This window comes from Oreochromis aureus, linkage group 4 (genome assembly GCF_013358895.1).
Source record: "Oreochromis aureus strain Israel breed Guangdong linkage group 4, ZZ_aureus, whole genome shotgun sequence".
Classification (NCBI taxonomy): Eukaryota; Metazoa; Chordata; class Actinopteri; order Cichliformes; family Cichlidae; genus Oreochromis; species Oreochromis aureus.
The window spans coordinates 18,952,413-18,970,279 of record NC_052945.1 but is presented as its reverse complement, the minus strand read 5'-3'; the positions used below and the strand labels follow the sequence as shown (position 1 = coordinate 18,970,279).

The window sequence follows — 17,867 nt, the reverse complement described above, 5'->3', positions numbered from 1 at the left end:
GTCGGTCATAAACATGCATGCCGATTGGATCTCCATATGGTGCAGAATATTTCATCACATTGGGGCTCAGATTTAAATACAGCATCTGATTAAATTCCTCCTGCTGTCTTTAAAAGCCCATCCCACTGTGAAAGAGATGGCCCCCAAGAAGAGCCTTTGCTCTGTGTGGACTATGCAGTAAATTGTGCACATATTTTTGAGTTGTCACCTTGTTATCAGTCAGTCTACACGTTTTTTTCTAGATCAGTTTTTACAGTAGACATAACGTAGGATCACCGACTCTAACACTTACGGTGTTGTGCCGCGTTGACCTTCGTTCTCACGCTTTCAAAACAAATCCTAAGCAAATTAAAAGGAAACCGCAAAGCGAGTACGTTAAAGATAAAAATAAAGCAATAGGTAAAACAGCGTCTTTAGTCTTAACATCAAGCTTTTTCCACGTTTCAGCACCAACATCGATCAATTATTCAAATATTCCTGACTTGAAGGAAGGACCCGTCAAGACGAGTCTACTTTTCTGCAGCTGAGACAGGTGAGTTGTCACGCTCAGAGTCACAAGTTTCCTGTTAAATCATTTGTTACGGAGCCTTCGTCCTGAGCTCCATCACAGCTGTCACACTTTTTTTTAATTTTACTCTTAGTAAGACAGTTTGTTACTTTTTCTGTTTATGTTCAAAGTCAGTATTTGTAGGAGTAGTTAATGTATCAGTATCATAGACGTGTATCTTACCTACCTCTGCATTCAAATTTAATGGTGTTTGTTGGGATGGAAATTATAATGAAAAAAATTGCCTAAGTTATATATATATGACATTATGATCGGTAGTAATACACCATAGTCTATTTACATAGCCTGCATTCTTGTGTTACAAGTAGCCTCCTAACAAGGAAAATACATTTAGGAAATCATTAATAAACCAATAAATAAAATAGATTTAGAATAATAGTTATTAATAAATTATCTGGTAACTCTGAATGTTTCTAACCTGGTTAAAACAAAGAAACAGTTGCAAGCTGTTCAGTTTCTTCGGTAAGTACGTTTTGTTTTAGGCATACAACACATAAAACATGGATGTAGCTAGCAATATGTCATCCGGAGGTTTACGAAGACTCGTTTTAGATTGGTGTTATCACTAGCGCCATCTTGGTTTAAAAAAAAAATTGATTTAGAAAAGCACGAGTCTGACTGCGAAACTGTCTGTTTACAGAGGTTAAGTCAGAAAGGATGAGAAATTGTTTTGCAACCACCTGATGGCTTTAAGATAGACAGTTTAAAACAGGTTAAGGTACATTAGCACAGGCTTCATTTCTTCAACCCCAAGCTGTGTCCATGTTTTATACTGTCTGTAGCTTTACGCCTGCTTCTCACTAGCTGATGGCCGATATCTTTGCTAACAAAGATAGCTAGCTCTTGGAAGCATTAAGTTAAAAACTGCCCATACTCTCTCATACAAATATGATCATTTCCAGTTCAAGAAAACCGAAATAATGATGGTCACAATGCCAGAACTTAAAATGTAAGTTCTGGGTAACATGATGACGTCTACGGGCAACTTCAGCTAATGATTAATTAAATTTGATAGGCAGATTAATTTTTTCGTGTGTTGCTGCCTGCGTTGCTTCGAGCTGACAGCGTGGAGATAACCACTCAGCAATACCAAAGTAATGTCTTCCCATGTTCCCACTTACACGCTCGATAGATCCGTTTTTCCTTCTCACCCCTGTGATGTGTTCATTATGCAGATGTCAATAAAGTTGCAGTCATGGTACTTCAGCATCAAGCTAGCTCTACCGAAAGGAGCGAGCGTACATAGAGGTTTTTTTTTTTTAAATTTCTCACCTCTGGCATCAGTGATGGATTTTTATCCAGAGATATGCCGCTCACTGGATATTTTCTCTTTTTCAGACTGTTCTCTGTAAACCCTGCAGATGATTGTGTGGGAAAATCCCCGCAGATCAGCAGTTTTGAAAATACTCAGACCAGCCCGTCTGGCACCACCAAAAACCACGCCACGTTCAAAGTCACTGAAATCACCTTTCTTCCCCGCTGCGTTGCTCGGTCTGAAAGCCAGCAGGTCATCTTGTCTTATCATGTCTGCATGCTTACAATGTCACTGACGTAAGAATAATCAAATAGCAAGATACAGCTGATGAGATAGAGTGGAGACTGATCGTAGGCCTTTGTTATTTGCTCATGTTTTCATTTTACTGTTACAGACACGAACGTGGACACAAGTTCTTTCGTCTTGTCTGCATAACATTCAGTATCTAAGGGCTTTATATCACGCCAGATGAGCCATCAATCGATAGCAAACTCTCCACCCACCATAGAGAAAAGCAGCCAACACAGAGCCCCACATATGGATACCCATCATACTCCAAAGAGACAGGAGACATGGAACAAAGTGAAGTCTGTGGCGCTGTGGGGGCTCAGTAGAGCAGAGTAGAATGAACTTACAGAGGTACGGAGGGACTTTGTGCCGACATTTCTCCTTTAATAAAGAGCACGTACTCCCACCTCTCACTGCAAACTTAGAGAAGCTTTATTGGTTCACATCTGACTGACTGCTGTAGCCACAGGGGGTGGGTGTGCATGTGTGAGAGGTGGGTGGTCAGCATTCACCCAATATTAAACCCACACACCCACAATATCAAACCTTTCAAGCAAAGAGGGGAGCAAAGAGAGGCAGGTTAATGGAGAGGGAGGAAAAGCCCAGAGGACAGCTGTGCAAGTGACAATGAAGCAGTTCGCTTTGAAGAAAGCATCTTTGACATGTATAAAATCCAAGAGGTCAAAGTGGCTCGGTTTAAAGTTTTACCTTAAGAAACATCTGCTTTGATGTGGGATTTGTTTAAGCAGGGAGGTGTTGCCTGTCACACCAGTCAGCTTGACCGTTATGACTTGACAGCCTATGGGGAAATAAGAGGCAGCCACACCTGCCCTGTCCTATCTGTGACGAGTTTTCCTGTAGATGCCTGATGGCAGTTCAATAACCTGAGCGATGTAAAGATGGACAGACAGTCAACTAAAAAGCCAGATGCTGAAACTCGAGGACAGCTTCTGGGTTGTCGACGATTTTGAGGTCAGTAGTATGAAATGAAATGAGGGGATCTGCTCACAGGTTGGCGCTGGATATCTGCTTTTATTTTTCCTCTTTGCTACTGCACAGATTCTTCATTTAGACTATTTGCTTCCTGTCACTCTCACTTTTCCGGCATTCTTCTTTTTCACGGTCATTTTTCCAACTATCAGCAGCAATTGGGGTAATAGCGGGAATAATTAAAGTATTTGTGCCACTGTAAATGTGTATGTGGTCAATTTAAGCATGTGCACCATTCTCCATTTGCACCAAGCAAATGTGCAACCATGGGGAAAATTAATTTCTTATTATGTGACCTGCTTACTTCTAAAAGCCTGTGTCCTGTAACAGCTCCAGTGTCTGCTACGTGCATACATAAAACACATTCTTTCTCCTCACTCCATTTATCAACAACCTTTCCGTTTCTGTTCCGGCTTGTCCTTAACCTCAATTACTATTCACCTGCCGTCTCACTTGGCTGCATACATCCAAGCGGCTTTAAATTCTCTTTTTCCAGACAGCCGGCTGGTTTCATTCGCCCTATCTCCGATGGAATTTGCGGGCTGTCAGGAGACTTGAGCAGTAAAGTCAAACACCAATCTGGCAAGTGTGTCTTTTCTACTTGAGCACATTTATGATTTTCCCCAGGCACTCACACACTCTGATTGGATCTTTTTCCGTGCTTTCAGTTCTGCATGCAGATGATGCACACATACACACACGTGCGCACATAAATGGGCTCATCAAAGACAAATTTGCTCCTGTACTAATTCCTTAATGTCCATCTCTTTACAATCACTTCTAACATCCTAAAGGAGGAAATATAGATCCAATGAAAGCTCTTCTCCCACTTACTCTCTTTTCTATTATTCAAGGTAACACTTACCAATATGAACCAAGGATTGGTGTGCCACACGAAACAGTTGTGGTCAGATTTTTACAGACACCCATCGTTCATGGGCATGACTGTCATTTCTTTGAACTTTTCTTATTCTAGGGTGGAATGATTGTACAGCATACATCTTTAATGACTTTATAAAACAAGATAAATCATCAATGCTCCATAGATCATTGATCAATGGTCTTTGATCAGTGGTCATGACAATTTGCAATGATCAAGGAACTGACCTCACAGCCCACTGTTCATTCAGTGGGCTAGTTTCAGTTATTGTGCAAATGTACTGTTTATAAGGTTGTGGAAACCTGCAGACAGCTGAGACTGAAGAAGTCACTTGGATGAGTGACGAAACGTTTCTCCCACTGAAAACGCTACGTCCAGATGAACAGAATCAATGTTTGGAGATTTACTTACCTGGATGATGGAGCATGCATCAAGGCGAGTGGAATCGGTAATTTCTCTGTAAGCATCAGTACAAGTCATTCTGAAGCATCACCACTTTGGCACACACCTTAGCAAGCTGTCACGCTCAGATGAGAGGAAATAGGCTAGGATGTTCAGGAACCACCAAGGCTCATGTTTGCCATGAACTGGAAACTGCTGAAAACCAGCATCACTGTCCACAGTGAGGGCAGCCTTCATCACCGTGAAATGAGAGCGTGTCGATCAAGAAAGTTTTAAGGCCAGACAAGATAAAGATTGAGCCATCTGGCCACAATGACAAGAGGCATGTTTGGAGGAGTAAAGGCGAGGCTTTAAAATTGAAGAACACTGTACACACTGTCAAGCATGGTGGCGGTAGCGTCATGCTATGGGGCTGTTTTGCTCCAGTGGCACTGGTACATTGCACAAAGTGGACGGAATAAAAAAGAAGGACTAACTCCAAAATCTTAAATTTCACCATGAAGCACTACATGACTGAAACCTGGACACAGTTGGGTGTTCCACCAGGGCAATGATCCCAAGCACAAACCAAAATTGGCTTTTGAATGGATAAAGCAGGCTAACACAAAAAAGTCCTGACCTCAATCTTATTGAAAACCAGTGGACTGTGCTTAAAAGCCAGCTCTGTGCTAATTTAAACAAACTCCACCAATTCTGCTAACAAGGCTGCTCAAATGTAGAGATTTATCCCAGAAGATTGTTGATGGCAACTGCAACTTGCTAAGAGACATTTAACCAAATTGTGCATATATTCGAGCCTGTATGTATACACTTTTGACCTTCTGTGGATTAGAGAAAATCCAAACCAGTGCACCCAATTCATGTTTTTTTAAAAGTTGTTAAAGATAGTTATACTGTGCAATCATTCCACCCTGGGAAAAAACCTAAGTTACCAAAATAGTCATACTCATAATGAGTGAATGTAAACTCATGACAATTGCAGATCCAGTGATTCCTTTTTCCCACGTATTCTCTTCTCTACCATTCAAGCTAACATTTACCATGATAACCAAACACTGGTCTGTCTCATGAAATATACAGTAAGGTTAAAGCTTAACAAGCTTGTATTTGAAAATTAAACAGCTGCACCTACCAGTTGATTTTCACTGTAGCCACTGTGACTAGGTTGACCAGACACGAAGATAACTTTGACACTAAGTAACTAAATGTGGGACAGTAGGCATGCGTGGGATTTAACATCTGAGGGACACATTCATTTCATCTTTTTTAAAACCTATTAAAATAGGGGAAAAACACATTTGAGAATTACCTTCTAGCAGTTTCACCCACTTCTTGAAAGTTTCACAGTCTGCATTGAAGCTTCATTTCCTTTTATTTGTGGTAGTTTTTTCTTTCTTTGCAAAACTTATGAATTATGCGGTTGCAATTTTTTCCACCTTGAGTGCAGTGTAGGCAGCAAATGACATGACAAGCTAATCTGAAATAGATCCGTGATGACAGCCTTTGTTACTTGTCATCCAGTAGGAGTCTGTCCTAAAAATGCTGCGCTGACCACCCTGTCACTCTAAGCTGACCACTATCCCCCTTTTGTCTTGCAAACTTCCCCCCTTGCAAGTCTAAGGTGAGTCATGAAGTGATGGTTTGAACCTGCTACAACAGAGTTATGTCTGAGTTTGTAGACATAACAGGTGGGCTCCTGTGGAAGTGATGGTCAGGTGATATTTCACAATCAGTAGGGCTTTAGATGAGCTGTCAGAGTTCATTGTGTGCAGCAGGGAGGTGTACCTCTGTGTTCCTTTATCCTTTTAGCAGGAGGTGGGCAGTGGACAACTTTGGAGGCTGACCACCCATCCAGAAGTCTGTAGACGAAGTCTGTTGGTATTTTTTGTGCTTTTTTCAATGGCTAAACATGTGTTTTTGTAAACGACAACCTTTGATTTTATGGATAAGACACCCATCCAGACTCATTTTTTACATTTCGGACAGATTTTGGATGGATGTTTAGAAATGAGCATCATTTTAATGGCTACTCCAAATAACTGTAATGATACATAAGCCTTTATTGGACTAAAAAAGGCAGACAGAGATACTGGCATATTGAAAGCAACAAAACCTCACTTCGATGGGAAAACTGAATGAGTAATAAACTCATTAAGGCATGTGTATTGATCAGGAGACCTCTTGAGGACAAACCAGAACAGGAACTATCCATCGAGACAATTATGGGAAATATCAAGTTCCTGGCTTCACTACAGCGTCTGTCTTCTTGTTTAACATGGAGGAAATTCCCCAGTAAGACACACACATCTACCCTTCTTCATTTAACTGAATCCATTTCAGTGTCTTCCTACACTCTCGCCTCACATCCATTTTTCTCTTCTGCTCCGTTCATCACAAACTTACTTCCATTTATCATCCCTGCTGGCAAATGCTTGGCAGAGTGCCTTGGCACTCACCCCCAGGGAGCAGAACACACCCATCCTCCATATTCATCATCCCACATACACTTCAAGATAAAGTAGTAAGGAACTTTCTCGAATTACCAGCATTTATGCAGTCTAAGTTAAAAATATAGACAAACACAACATATTGCAATTATAGAGATGCCACTGAAAGTGTGGGTCGCAGCGGTGCATTTGTATCTCATTAAAGGTGTTGTGTCTTCCGACTATACATGCAGCTGTGATCAGAGGTTTATGCATACTGTCATGAGCTTGAATCTCATAATAATTTCACGTTTTTCATGCTTTCTTTATATTCTTCTTTATCCAGAGTGGAATGAGTGTACAGCATGCTTCTTTAATGACTTTAAAAAACAAGAATTGGGTGCACAAGTTTGAGTTTGTTTTGGATTTTCTCCAATCCACACAGGGTCTAAAGTATACAGACAGGTCACACACACACCCAGTGCATCTCTCAACAAGCTGTACTTTGACCAGATGCTTTTGGTCGCCATCGGCAATTTTCTGGCATAATTCTGACTGGATATTTGGCCAATCGTCTTGGCAGAATTGCTAGACTTGATTTAAATTAGTTGGTTTCCTGGCACGGGCTCGGCTTTTAAATTTTCAGTAGGGTTGAGGTTGGAGCTTCAGGAAGGTCTGTTTTATCTACTCCAAAACCAGTTTTGATGTGTGTTTGGGATCACTGTCACATTGGAACAGCCAACTGTGTCCAAGTTTCAACCATTTAGCTATTGATTTGATTTAGTTGTTTTGTGCAATGTACCAGTACCACTGACAGCAAAACAGCCCCATAGCATGACGCTACCACTGGCATGCTTTACAGGTGGTAAAGTTTTCTTAGGTGTAAAAGCCTCACTTTTACTCCTCCAAACATGCGTCTTGTCATTTTAGCCAAATAACTCAAAGTTTGTCTCGTTTAACCATAAAACGTTTCTACTGAAGGCATTTGGCTTGTTCATGTGTGCAGCTGCAAATTTCAGTCAAGCTTTGAGGTCTAGATTTTGGGACATGGGCTTCTTTCTTGGTCAACACCCTCTCAGTCAATGATTAGGTAAAGCTGCCCTCACTGTGGACAGTAATGTTGGTGTTTGGCAGTTTCCAGTTCATCTTAGGCTCGGGCCTCGGTGGTTCCTGGGTTGTTCCTGAACGTCCGAATCAATTTCCTCTCATCTGAAGGTGACAGCTTGCTGAGGTGTGTGCCAAAGTGTTGACACAACTGAATGAATTGTACTTATGTTGAATGGTTTTAACTGATGATCTTGTAATCTGCAGTTGTATTGGTCAATCCAACGAGTGCTGTCAAACAAACGTTTTTTCTGCTTGCAGAGAGAAATGACAAATTCCGCCCCTTTTAAAAAGATTGAAGTGAGTGTATGTATATTTTTAAGCCAGAGAAAATCCAAAACAACCCCAAACTTGTGCACCATATTCTTGTTTTTTAAAGTCATTAAAGATGCATGTTGCACAATCCTTCCACCCTGGAAAAAGAAGAGTTCAAAGAAATCATTAAAAGCCCAAAATTACCCCGACAATTTCGATGGGTGTCGGTAAACATCTGACCACAACTGTACCTACCATTGTGATGCCACCATAACACCAGTTGTGTTGCCATGTAATGCCATAACACATCAACATCTGTCCATTCATGAACACTGTTAATACACCATTGCTTTTGATTAACCAAGAGTCGGGTTAAATCTGGCGCTCTGAATGGCTCACTTTGCCAGGGTTAGGGTTAGAGAGTGATTACACCGCTTAATACAACCTGCTGTTGTGTCTACAATATGCCGGGTTGAAGGCAGCACAATGCACAAAGGACCAAATTTCACAAATCCTACAGACTCCAGACAAACAATGTACGAAAATGCGTAAGCGTGCACGGTGACGAGCATGCATGTACGCCTATTCCCATGCTTTCTCGCAGTCATTTCCATAACAGCAGCATAATCGCTGACACACATCTGCGACTGGTTTAATTACTTACAGTAATGAGCCAGAGGCAGGAGCTACCAACGATGCTCTTCTCTCTGTCTCACCTTCTCTGTCTGGATCTCTCTCTCCCTTCTGTCTGAAGTGTTTTATAGCAGTGCGTATGTCAACCAGGAGCAGCACGCGGATACATTTTTGTATTGCAACCATTTACTGCGACCACATGCTCCAGCTGAAGAGTTTATTCAAACAGCATTTGATATTTAGCCCTTTTTTTTGTTTTGTTTTGTTTGTTTGCATCCCATCTTCCCCCAAACCCCCCTCAGCTGCTTCTTTGTTTTTCGAACCTTCGCGTCGTTTTGGGAATTTTTCTTTCCAACCGGCATCCCATCCATACTTGCAAACCTCCCTCTCTGTTCAGTCGGCTAATTGAATTTGCAGCTGACTTTTAATTAACGGCGGGGTCGATTTGCATAAAGTCGACTCATTTGCATACGGTCGCAGCCCCTCCCCCAGGCATGTCTGAGCGCCTGGCACAGAGCCAGGAGAAAAGGGTAGAAACTGACATTGGCGAGAGGAGCAAAGAGGGAGGAAGGGACGGATGGAGGAGGAGAACGTGAGGCGTCCGCCAACAAAGGAGACGAGAAACAGCAGATGGAGGAAAAGGAGGAGACAAATGGGGGGGGGGGCAAACAACAACGACTCACGCCACTAAGAATGAGCGAGGTGGACATGTAAACACACGCTAAACAAATGTATGCACAGCACGATCAGCCGCGTGCACGCGCGCACATGTGACAAACATCTCGACAGATTTTGCAATCAAGTTAGCTAATTAATAAATCAAAAGGGGGGAAAAACAGCTAGATAGTTATATTCATCTTACAAACAGGTGTTAATTGGAGGCACATTGGCTTTATGCAGATGAGCTCATGAGGCGCAGTTTAATGTAGTTCAATAAATAAAGCCAAGAAAGACACATAAAGCTCATCTCCTGTTTCAACAGTGCACGTGTGACAAGGACAACTCATATCTAAATACACTGACACACCGCTGCAGCTGCCTCCTGCATATTCATGCATTCATATATTAACCCGGGCGAGCATTTGTCAGGATGCTTCCTGACCAGAGGGCCTGTTCTGCTCTGATAGGTGCCATCCATCAGCAATGTCTGACCGCTGAGCATGCCTATATCAGCTAATGCTCCCTCCATCGTGTGAGGCATAGCAGCCTGTACCTAGCAATATGGTGAGGTTGTACGTGCATCCGCACCGCAATCTGGCAAAAGCTGTAAAGTTGTCAGCGAGGATTAAAACAGCTGGAACGACGCAATCTGCAGTCAGGGTGATATACTCGGTGTGTAAAACGTAACGCGAGTTCGGGCAGACATATCACGGCGATCTGCACAAACATCAGCATCTATAATCTTGTGCACCGCCTGCAAAACAAACTGTTTCTTTCTCTCGTTGAGGCGCCAACTTCATTAGTATCCATAAAGCACGCAGCTCATTAATGAATGTCATTAAGACAGGCGGCGAGGCGCTGGGTGGGTGCCAACAAGACGACTGCTGGGTGGCACGCAGGGAAGAGGATGAGCCCGGGCCAGCGGAGATGCAGCTGCTTCTCTCCCGTCTGGTTCCCGGGAGACGTGGAGACAGGCAGTGTGAGAATGTAGCCAGGAGGGGGGAGGTCTCAACTTGAGATGGGGGCGAAGGGTCAAGCTTACTAGGTGGCTGCGGGTTGTGGGCGTTGCAGGCGTGCGCCATCTGAATGCTGCCGCCATTTTGAGGAGCAAAAGGAGCGAGTCGCCATTTTGAAGTGCTCAGCATCGGGGGAGAATTGGACTTTGGCATGACGCAGACATCTCAGACGTTTCCTCTGGTTGGCTTTGTCTTTTCTCACATGCACAGACAGCACGGTCGTGTTTATCCTTCCAGGTTATTCAGCTACCTAGTAAATCTTAGCATTAGCGAGATCACATTTTAGGAGATTCGCAGAGACTCCTGTGACTGAAGACTGGCCTGCAATGGGATGAAAGCGTAACATCCAACGGGATAGTTGGGGCGACGCCCCTGGACCAAGAAGGTAGGAGGAACCCATGTAGGAGGGCCCTGCACATCACAGAGAATGCTTCTGTCCATGGTATCATGCTAAGGTGCGCAGAACCAAAGCCTGACTTTATTTATATTATATGCACTTTCCTTATTAATTCAATTTTAGCCGTGCAATTACTTGCTCAGTCATTTGGATTATGATTGTATTAAACATTTGATTAAAACAGGCACGTTTCCTGAATTTCCTGATTTGCGTTTCCCGGCCTTGTTCCCTGCCATTTGTACAAAAAAAGTCTCCTATGCAACAATTTGTTTTTCAGTGAGCGTCTGTTAGCAGTTAGCCGGCAAGGCGGCAATTTTAAATGATGTTTTGCAAGAAACACGTTGCTCATAAGGAGGAATGAGAGAAGAGAGCAGGGTGAGTACGCTGCTGGGATTTAAGCAGTACTATCAGTGACTTTGCCAAGCACACCGTTCTCCAGATTATGATGTGGGTCTGATGGGTGAATATTTTGTCTGTTTTTGTGGAGGATTGAAACATTGTTGCCACTTATATGTTGAAAATGTGCACTCACAATATGTGTTTATGATACTTGTCGAAGCCTATCACAGAGTTATTATGCCTCTGAATGGGATTAAAGACAACAGCCTTCATTTTGTTGTCATTTACACACCTGAAATCTTCAGACGTCATCATGTTGACAAGTCTGTCACGTATACGGTGTAATGCTTGATAAAGCACTCAAAGCCACCTTTGGGGTTTTTCCTGATGCACTGAGTTTCTTTCAAAACACAAACTACTCACAAAAGGAAAACACAACCTGTTGCCTGCACCACAAAACAGATTTTAGCTTATCCAGGTAACTTCAGGGTTAAGCCTGGGTTTTCTCTGCTATGAAGCTGGCGCACTTCCAACCCGGGTCAATTACCCCGATGCTGTGAAACTAACCTGCTTCCAGGTTAGAGATCAGCAGGTTTGAAATCACCACATACTCACCAATCATTTCACCATTCCTGGAAGACCCCTCAGACCTCTGTGGGTGCAAGGAGGGTCTAAAGCTTTTTACTACAATCTGAAGTCTTTGTTTCCCTGCTGAGGATGAGTAAGAAATAAAAACTTGGCACAGAAAATAAGGATATTTGTGTTTGGTCAGTTATTCTTTTGTTGTAACAATGCTTCTTGGCAATAAATCTTATATCAAAGCCTCTTTATTTCCTCTTGAATGGTGCCTCATTTGCAAGGAAAATGCATTTGTGGCAGCAAACAGCTTATTCTGCTACTGTTCAGAGCTTCAGTCTAGACAATCTGGTCTCACAGGCCTGCCACGACTGCTCTTCACCGTCAGGCCCGTTTGCACTGGTGTAGGCAGTGTGATGGAGGGATGCTGCAACTTCCTCACTGGAAGAACAAGTCTTGTTATCATTAAAGGCTTCAAATCTCCACAGTCTGGGACTGTACCATTCATACCATCCTGGTTGAAGAAGCCATCCCACAGCAGTGTATGACCAAGCTGCTGACCAGCATGAGGCAGAGGTGCGAGGCTGCTGTGGGCGTGTATGGTTCTTACACATGTTACTGAGGCATCTCTTTGTTAACTGAATAACTTGTTAAATTTCCAAGATGTCTTGTTTTGTCAGACTTCGATCCTCACATCCAATAAACTACGCCAAACAAGAGTCAGTGGCAGAATAAGCTGTTTGGCAAGAAAAGATTTGGCGAGTTTTTCCACGGGTGTAACCCACAAATGCACTTTCCTTATAAATGTGGCAACACTTAAGGAGAAATAAACAGGCTTTCCCAGAGTATAAGATTTATTGCCAAGAAGCATTGTTAGAACAAAGACAAACACAAATTCCCTAACTTTTCGTGCTGTGTTTAGATTCTTAGACTTTATTCCTTGATTCTTTTTTTCCCCCTGTTGGCTGAAAACCTTTTCATTGTTCTATAAGCATCAATATGCGATCCTAAAACTGGACATTTACACCCAAAAAATTTGTTAAATCTGTCATTACATTTATTCTCTACTTGCTCTCAGCGTACTGAAGACCACCTGTTGTTCAATCAAATACTGAATTATAATCCATCAGATCCCGCCACATATAACAAGAGTTATAGTATTGATAAGTCTGTTAACTTAAACAGATTGTCTGTATTTTGCTTGAACTCTTCACATTTTTCTAATCATACAGCCTCTCTGTGGCCACTGCACTACTTCCTGGAGCCTTCAACTCAGCACTCTTAGATAGTCTGTCTTTAAACCACAGTGTCTGGCCAAAAAAAGTCACCACTTGGCTTTAACTGAAGGTCTAGGTTCAACAACTGATGGCACAGGTACATTCCAAGCTGTCACAGCTGAGTTGCAAGTGAAGCTTCAGTTTAGACCTGAGAGTCACTGAAGTTGCCTCTGGGCCGATTCCACTGGCGTCAAGTCCTTTAAAAGGAATCAAAGTAAATATTTTACTTGACACGAGTCTGTTTGCCGGTTTACACTCTCTTGCTGCTTCAGTACCTGAGGACGCTGACGTCTGCACATACTCTCACTGATCCCGAAGGTCTCGCCTTCTCCAATGTCATGCCGAGGAAGAAAAGATGCACTCATGCATTCAAGTAATTAGCACTAATCAGCTTTGCACTGACCTAGTAGGCAGCCATATTGATTTCAGGGGCTAATCAAGAAGAAGTTTAATGACACAGCAATTAAACTGCTCCAGTAAGTGAATTACACCAGCAATTAAATGCTATGGAGAGCCAGTGTGGGAGAAAATTATCTAAAATGTCATCAGTGTATACATTTAAACTTTAAAGATCGAGTTCTTTCGGACTTCTTATAGGCATTGTAAAAATATAAGAAAAAAAAACAAGAATATTTACAACTTCAATCTTTATTTCTTTCAAATAAGATAAAAGAAAATTTGTTATCAATAATACAAGTACAAAAATGTATCAGAACACAGACGAATATACAGGACAGAGCATGACAGTGAGAGCTTAGGAAGTAATATATGGATGAAAGAAAGATCCTCGGTACATGATGGGAGGAAAAACAAAGTGGGCTGGTCAGTGGAAGACTAGATTAAAAAAAAAAAAAGAAGAAGAATTTAAGGGGACTGGAAAACGTCTAAATGTAGTCAGCCTGGCACCAACAACCCTGCTCTCTTTCCAGTTTTGGCCAACGTGCTATGAAAACAACAGAAACCCTCCAATAAATAAGGCGCCATGACGGGCCCAAAGCAGGGGAAGTGTGTGTGTTACTAATCTGAATATATGGACTACAACTGACGGCGTTCACATTTTATATCGTGCATAAATACTTTATCATCTTAAATCACTCTTAAGATATTTCTATTCATAAACAATGACATTTATAAGTGGGAATTAAAAACAACTCTTAAAGAGAAACACGAGCTGCGACAGAAAAGTTAAGTCAAGCGTATGAGGTGCTCTCTGATAACCCTTTTTTGGGAGTTGGGGGTGATTTAACTAAGGGGGAGAGAGCTGAGTGAAGCTGCACTGCTCACACTTTACGTTACTGTGTGTTACATGTTGGCGAAGCGCTGCCTGGCCCTCCTCCAACACGCTTTATGCAGTGATCAAGTGCAAGTATCATCACTTTTCACACGTCACTATAGGTGTGTGCTTAGAAAAAACAAAACTGTGGCCCACATTCCTACAGGCGCTGCCAAAAACAAAACACCAAAATCTGCAAAAAGAAAAGTGGACGAGTTTAATATGTTACGTTTTAAGGCACTTCAGTGTCAGTTCGTTCGGTTTGGTGGAAGCTGAAATTTTGGCACCACAAATATTAACTGTAAGCAGGTAAAAATCCCTCTCTCGGTCAGCGATACTGAGAGGATTTATTCAAGAAGCAATAAACTGACATAAACCGTCCATTCAGCCGCCAAAAGTCACCGAAGATGAAGTCCCTCTGGCAGGCGTTTGAGTTTTTCGCACCCTGTGAGGTTGGGGTTGGGGGTTGGAGTGAAGGAAGACTGTTGCTGAACATCAGAGTCTCAGAACAAACGAGTTACGCTGTGACGGCGTCAGGCGGCGTCTACATCTCGTGGGCGGTGAGATGATGTTCTGGGATACCGTTGGCGTGAGCCACCATTGTGTTATTCTCATTAAGGCGCCGCACGCGATACATTTCATAGTGGATGCTGCTGGTGATATCCTTAATGTTCTGCATGTGGGTCCTACAAACAAAAACACACACGGTCGCATCACAGAAGGGTCCGTCCATCTCAAACCATCACAGTTTTTACATTTTCTACTCAAGAACCTAAAATTTAGGGTACAAATTGTGGACAGATACATCGGCGTAACATCTGGGGGGGTGAAGATCTCTGTCTAAATAAATAAATAAATCTGGGTAAATTACCAGATGATTAAACATCTATTAACTGATTAACATCTATTAACATCTAACAACTATTTTTCTGGTAATACCTGAAATGAGTAAAGAAAATCAGCAGCCTATTTATGCAAGACAATTCATAATTTTATAGCGGTGGTTATATTGGTTTTGCCTGATAACCCCCCCTGGTAATTATGCCCCTGGACAGATATAATTACTGCTGTAAAAAAATCACATACCTTTTCATATATGCATTTTTAAAGAGACTCGTCGACACACTGAGATCTAAAGTTGTGTTTAAATGAACAAAGATCTCAAAAACTTGAAAAATTGAAGTTTCCAACGGTCTTTCTCGATGTATTAGAGGGCGATTCTGTTCTGTTCTATATAAACTGAATCAGGATTTGCAGTTTCAGAGGATGAGCTGGTCAAAATTTATATTAACAAACTGAAGCAGTCTCATTCTTGAACACACACACTACTAAAACATTTGGTCACAAAAATGAAGAAAATGCTATTTTAATAAAATTTTCATGCTGGATTGAACAAATATGACAAGTTGTGCTACATAAACAAAATATCAGTAGATGGTCTAAAATGAATGGAACAAAAACAAAACATGACTCATGAAAAGTACTAAAATTTCACAAGAATCATTATACATTATATAATAAAGCCAGAGCAAAATACAGTCCGTATTTGCACAGAAGATCTCACTGGATCCATTACACTGTGCGCAACTTTGACAGTATCTTAGTATTTTCTGACTTTTAGGGCGTTTTCACACCTATAGTGAACCCCCCTAGAGTGAAACCAATTCTCTACGTTTCACACATCCTAAGAAATGCTCGAGCCAACGACAGGAAATTATGGTCACTTTATCTCGAGTTTGAAAATAAAAACTATTTTTACTTTAACATGCTGACTGGAAACATCCTCCTGCTCCTTTGTGCCCTTTATTCTGGAGTGCAGAATGGTAAATGGCCTGTATTTGTATAGCGCTTTTAAAACTGTGGACAAACTGCCCAAACTGCATTGACAGAGACATTTATCATCATCATTTATTTATGATGATTCTGTGCCAGATCCTCATCTGGCGTAAACTTGTAGACTTGCAGACAAGTAGACAACACGCACTCACCTGATGAGGAGATCCCGTAAATAGGCAAACTCACAGTGGGCTATGTTCTCAACTGCAGAGAGAGAAGCTTTGAGTTAGAAATAATCAAAGGGGAGTTAAAACAGGTGCTAACAGGCTGCAGAAGCTTCATGAATGGCTATCGCTGAGATTCTTTAAGAGTCCAGCAGGTGGAGTCAGTGATCCTAGTGTGATGGCTCAATGCAGCAGGCTATCTTGCCCTCACCTGCTGTAGCTTTTATCTACTTTGAGTATTTTCTGAGGAGATTAACTGCATCAGAATTTCCCCGTGATGTGTGCCTGTGTGTGTCAGCACATGCACACTCTGCAGGAAATTAAACTTCCTTTATGAGACACTTGATAAAGGGGTGGGGCCTCCTGTCTGGAGTGGCTAACATAATTAAATATTGAAAGTCCGATCCTGCAGTCAAAATGAATGTGACCATAAAGTCGTATGACACTAATGATGACCCGTTTCCTTCAGCTCCCGGAGGAAACTGGAAGTAAAAATGACTAAACTTACACATTTTCTCTGCTCAGTGCATATCCAATGTGAGGATTCAGCAGACATACTCTTTGTGATATTAAAGGGATTGAGAGAGGTTGGGACACCAAGTAAACAGTAAGGCTCTTCATAGAGACTGTCTGGTGGAGGCCTGAGTCAGCTGCATGGCACACGACTGCTGTCTGGAGAGCTGAATGGAGCATTGTTGACACTCTGTGGGCAGCTGACTCCCAGAAACCCTCCCTTCTTTTTTACCCCTCATTTAATAAAACCACTGAAAAGTAAATGATTTACAAACTGCTTTGCTAAAAGTGCAGCATTAATATAAATACAAACAAGAGTTGTACCTTCAATGGTTCCCCACTTGGTCTTCCTCCCCAGCAGCCTCCTGCCATTGACCTGGTACTCCTGATCACTTCCCACCACAGCAAATGGGATCATCTCCTGTTCAAAAGGTTAAAAGTCAACAGCTATTAGAGTTAGAAATCCTTACAGGATGGATTTCAGATAGAGCCCAAAGTCCTGCTGGTGATGCTGCTACCCTTACCCTGATCTTTTCATTGATCATTCGGTCCTCTGCATCCTCGTCAAATTCCTTCTGTGGGTACACGTCAATCCCATTGGCTCGCAGCTCTTCCCTGATCTGGTTAGAGCATGTTCAAATACACACACAGGCACACAACAAATCTTTAACCCACCACAAGTCTTTTAATCTTTGGACTAATTAGGCGGCTGTTCTTGATGTATCCTTCTGAGAGATCAAACAATTGTACCTAAATATGCACAGGATGCAGATTAAGGTTGCATTAACGCTAATCTATGCCAAAAGTTTGGGCTTAGATGCTAACCGCAACAAACAAAACGCAAAACCCTCACAGGATGTACGCCTAAACCTGTGCGCACACAGAGTGTGTTAATGAGGGAAAGGGAAATCCTGAGATCCTTGAAAACAAAGCCAATAAAAACCTCATAAAGGGGTCAGCTGTTTTAAAAAGTAAAGGCAAGCAGCGAGCAAAAGGGTAAAAGAATATAGGGATA

The 17,867-nt window shown here is 42.0% G+C and overlaps 1 protein-coding gene and 1 long non-coding RNA gene across 8 annotated transcripts in view; one reads left to right on the top strand and one right to left on the bottom strand.

Moving 5' to 3' along the window:
* Positions 1-477: 477 nt before the first annotated feature.
* LOC120439738 lies at positions 478-2,596 on the top strand. Its single transcript, XR_005612711.1, has 3 exons — positions 478-532; positions 1,907-2,075; positions 2,218-2,596. It is a non-coding gene; the product is annotated as an uncharacterized LOC120439738 (long non-coding RNA).
* Positions 2,597-14,800: 12,204 nt separating this feature from the next.
* The window catches only part of LOC116336510 (septin-9-like), a 97,644-nt gene continuing 94,577 nt past the window's right edge, over positions 14,801-17,867 (bottom strand). For all 7 annotated transcript variants that reach the window (XM_039610679.1, XM_039610680.1, XM_039610683.1 and 4 more), the window contains 4 exons: positions 17,377-17,472; positions 17,177-17,273; positions 16,328-16,379; positions 14,801-15,025 (listed from right to left, as the gene is read on the bottom strand). In XM_039610679.1, coding sequence (XP_039466613.1) covers positions 14,884-15,025; positions 16,328-16,379; positions 17,177-17,273; positions 17,377-17,472 — 387 coding nt within the window. In that variant the 3' untranslated portion in view covers positions 14,801-14,883. The remainder of the gene's footprint in view (positions 15,026-16,327; positions 16,380-17,176; positions 17,274-17,376; positions 17,473-17,867) is intronic.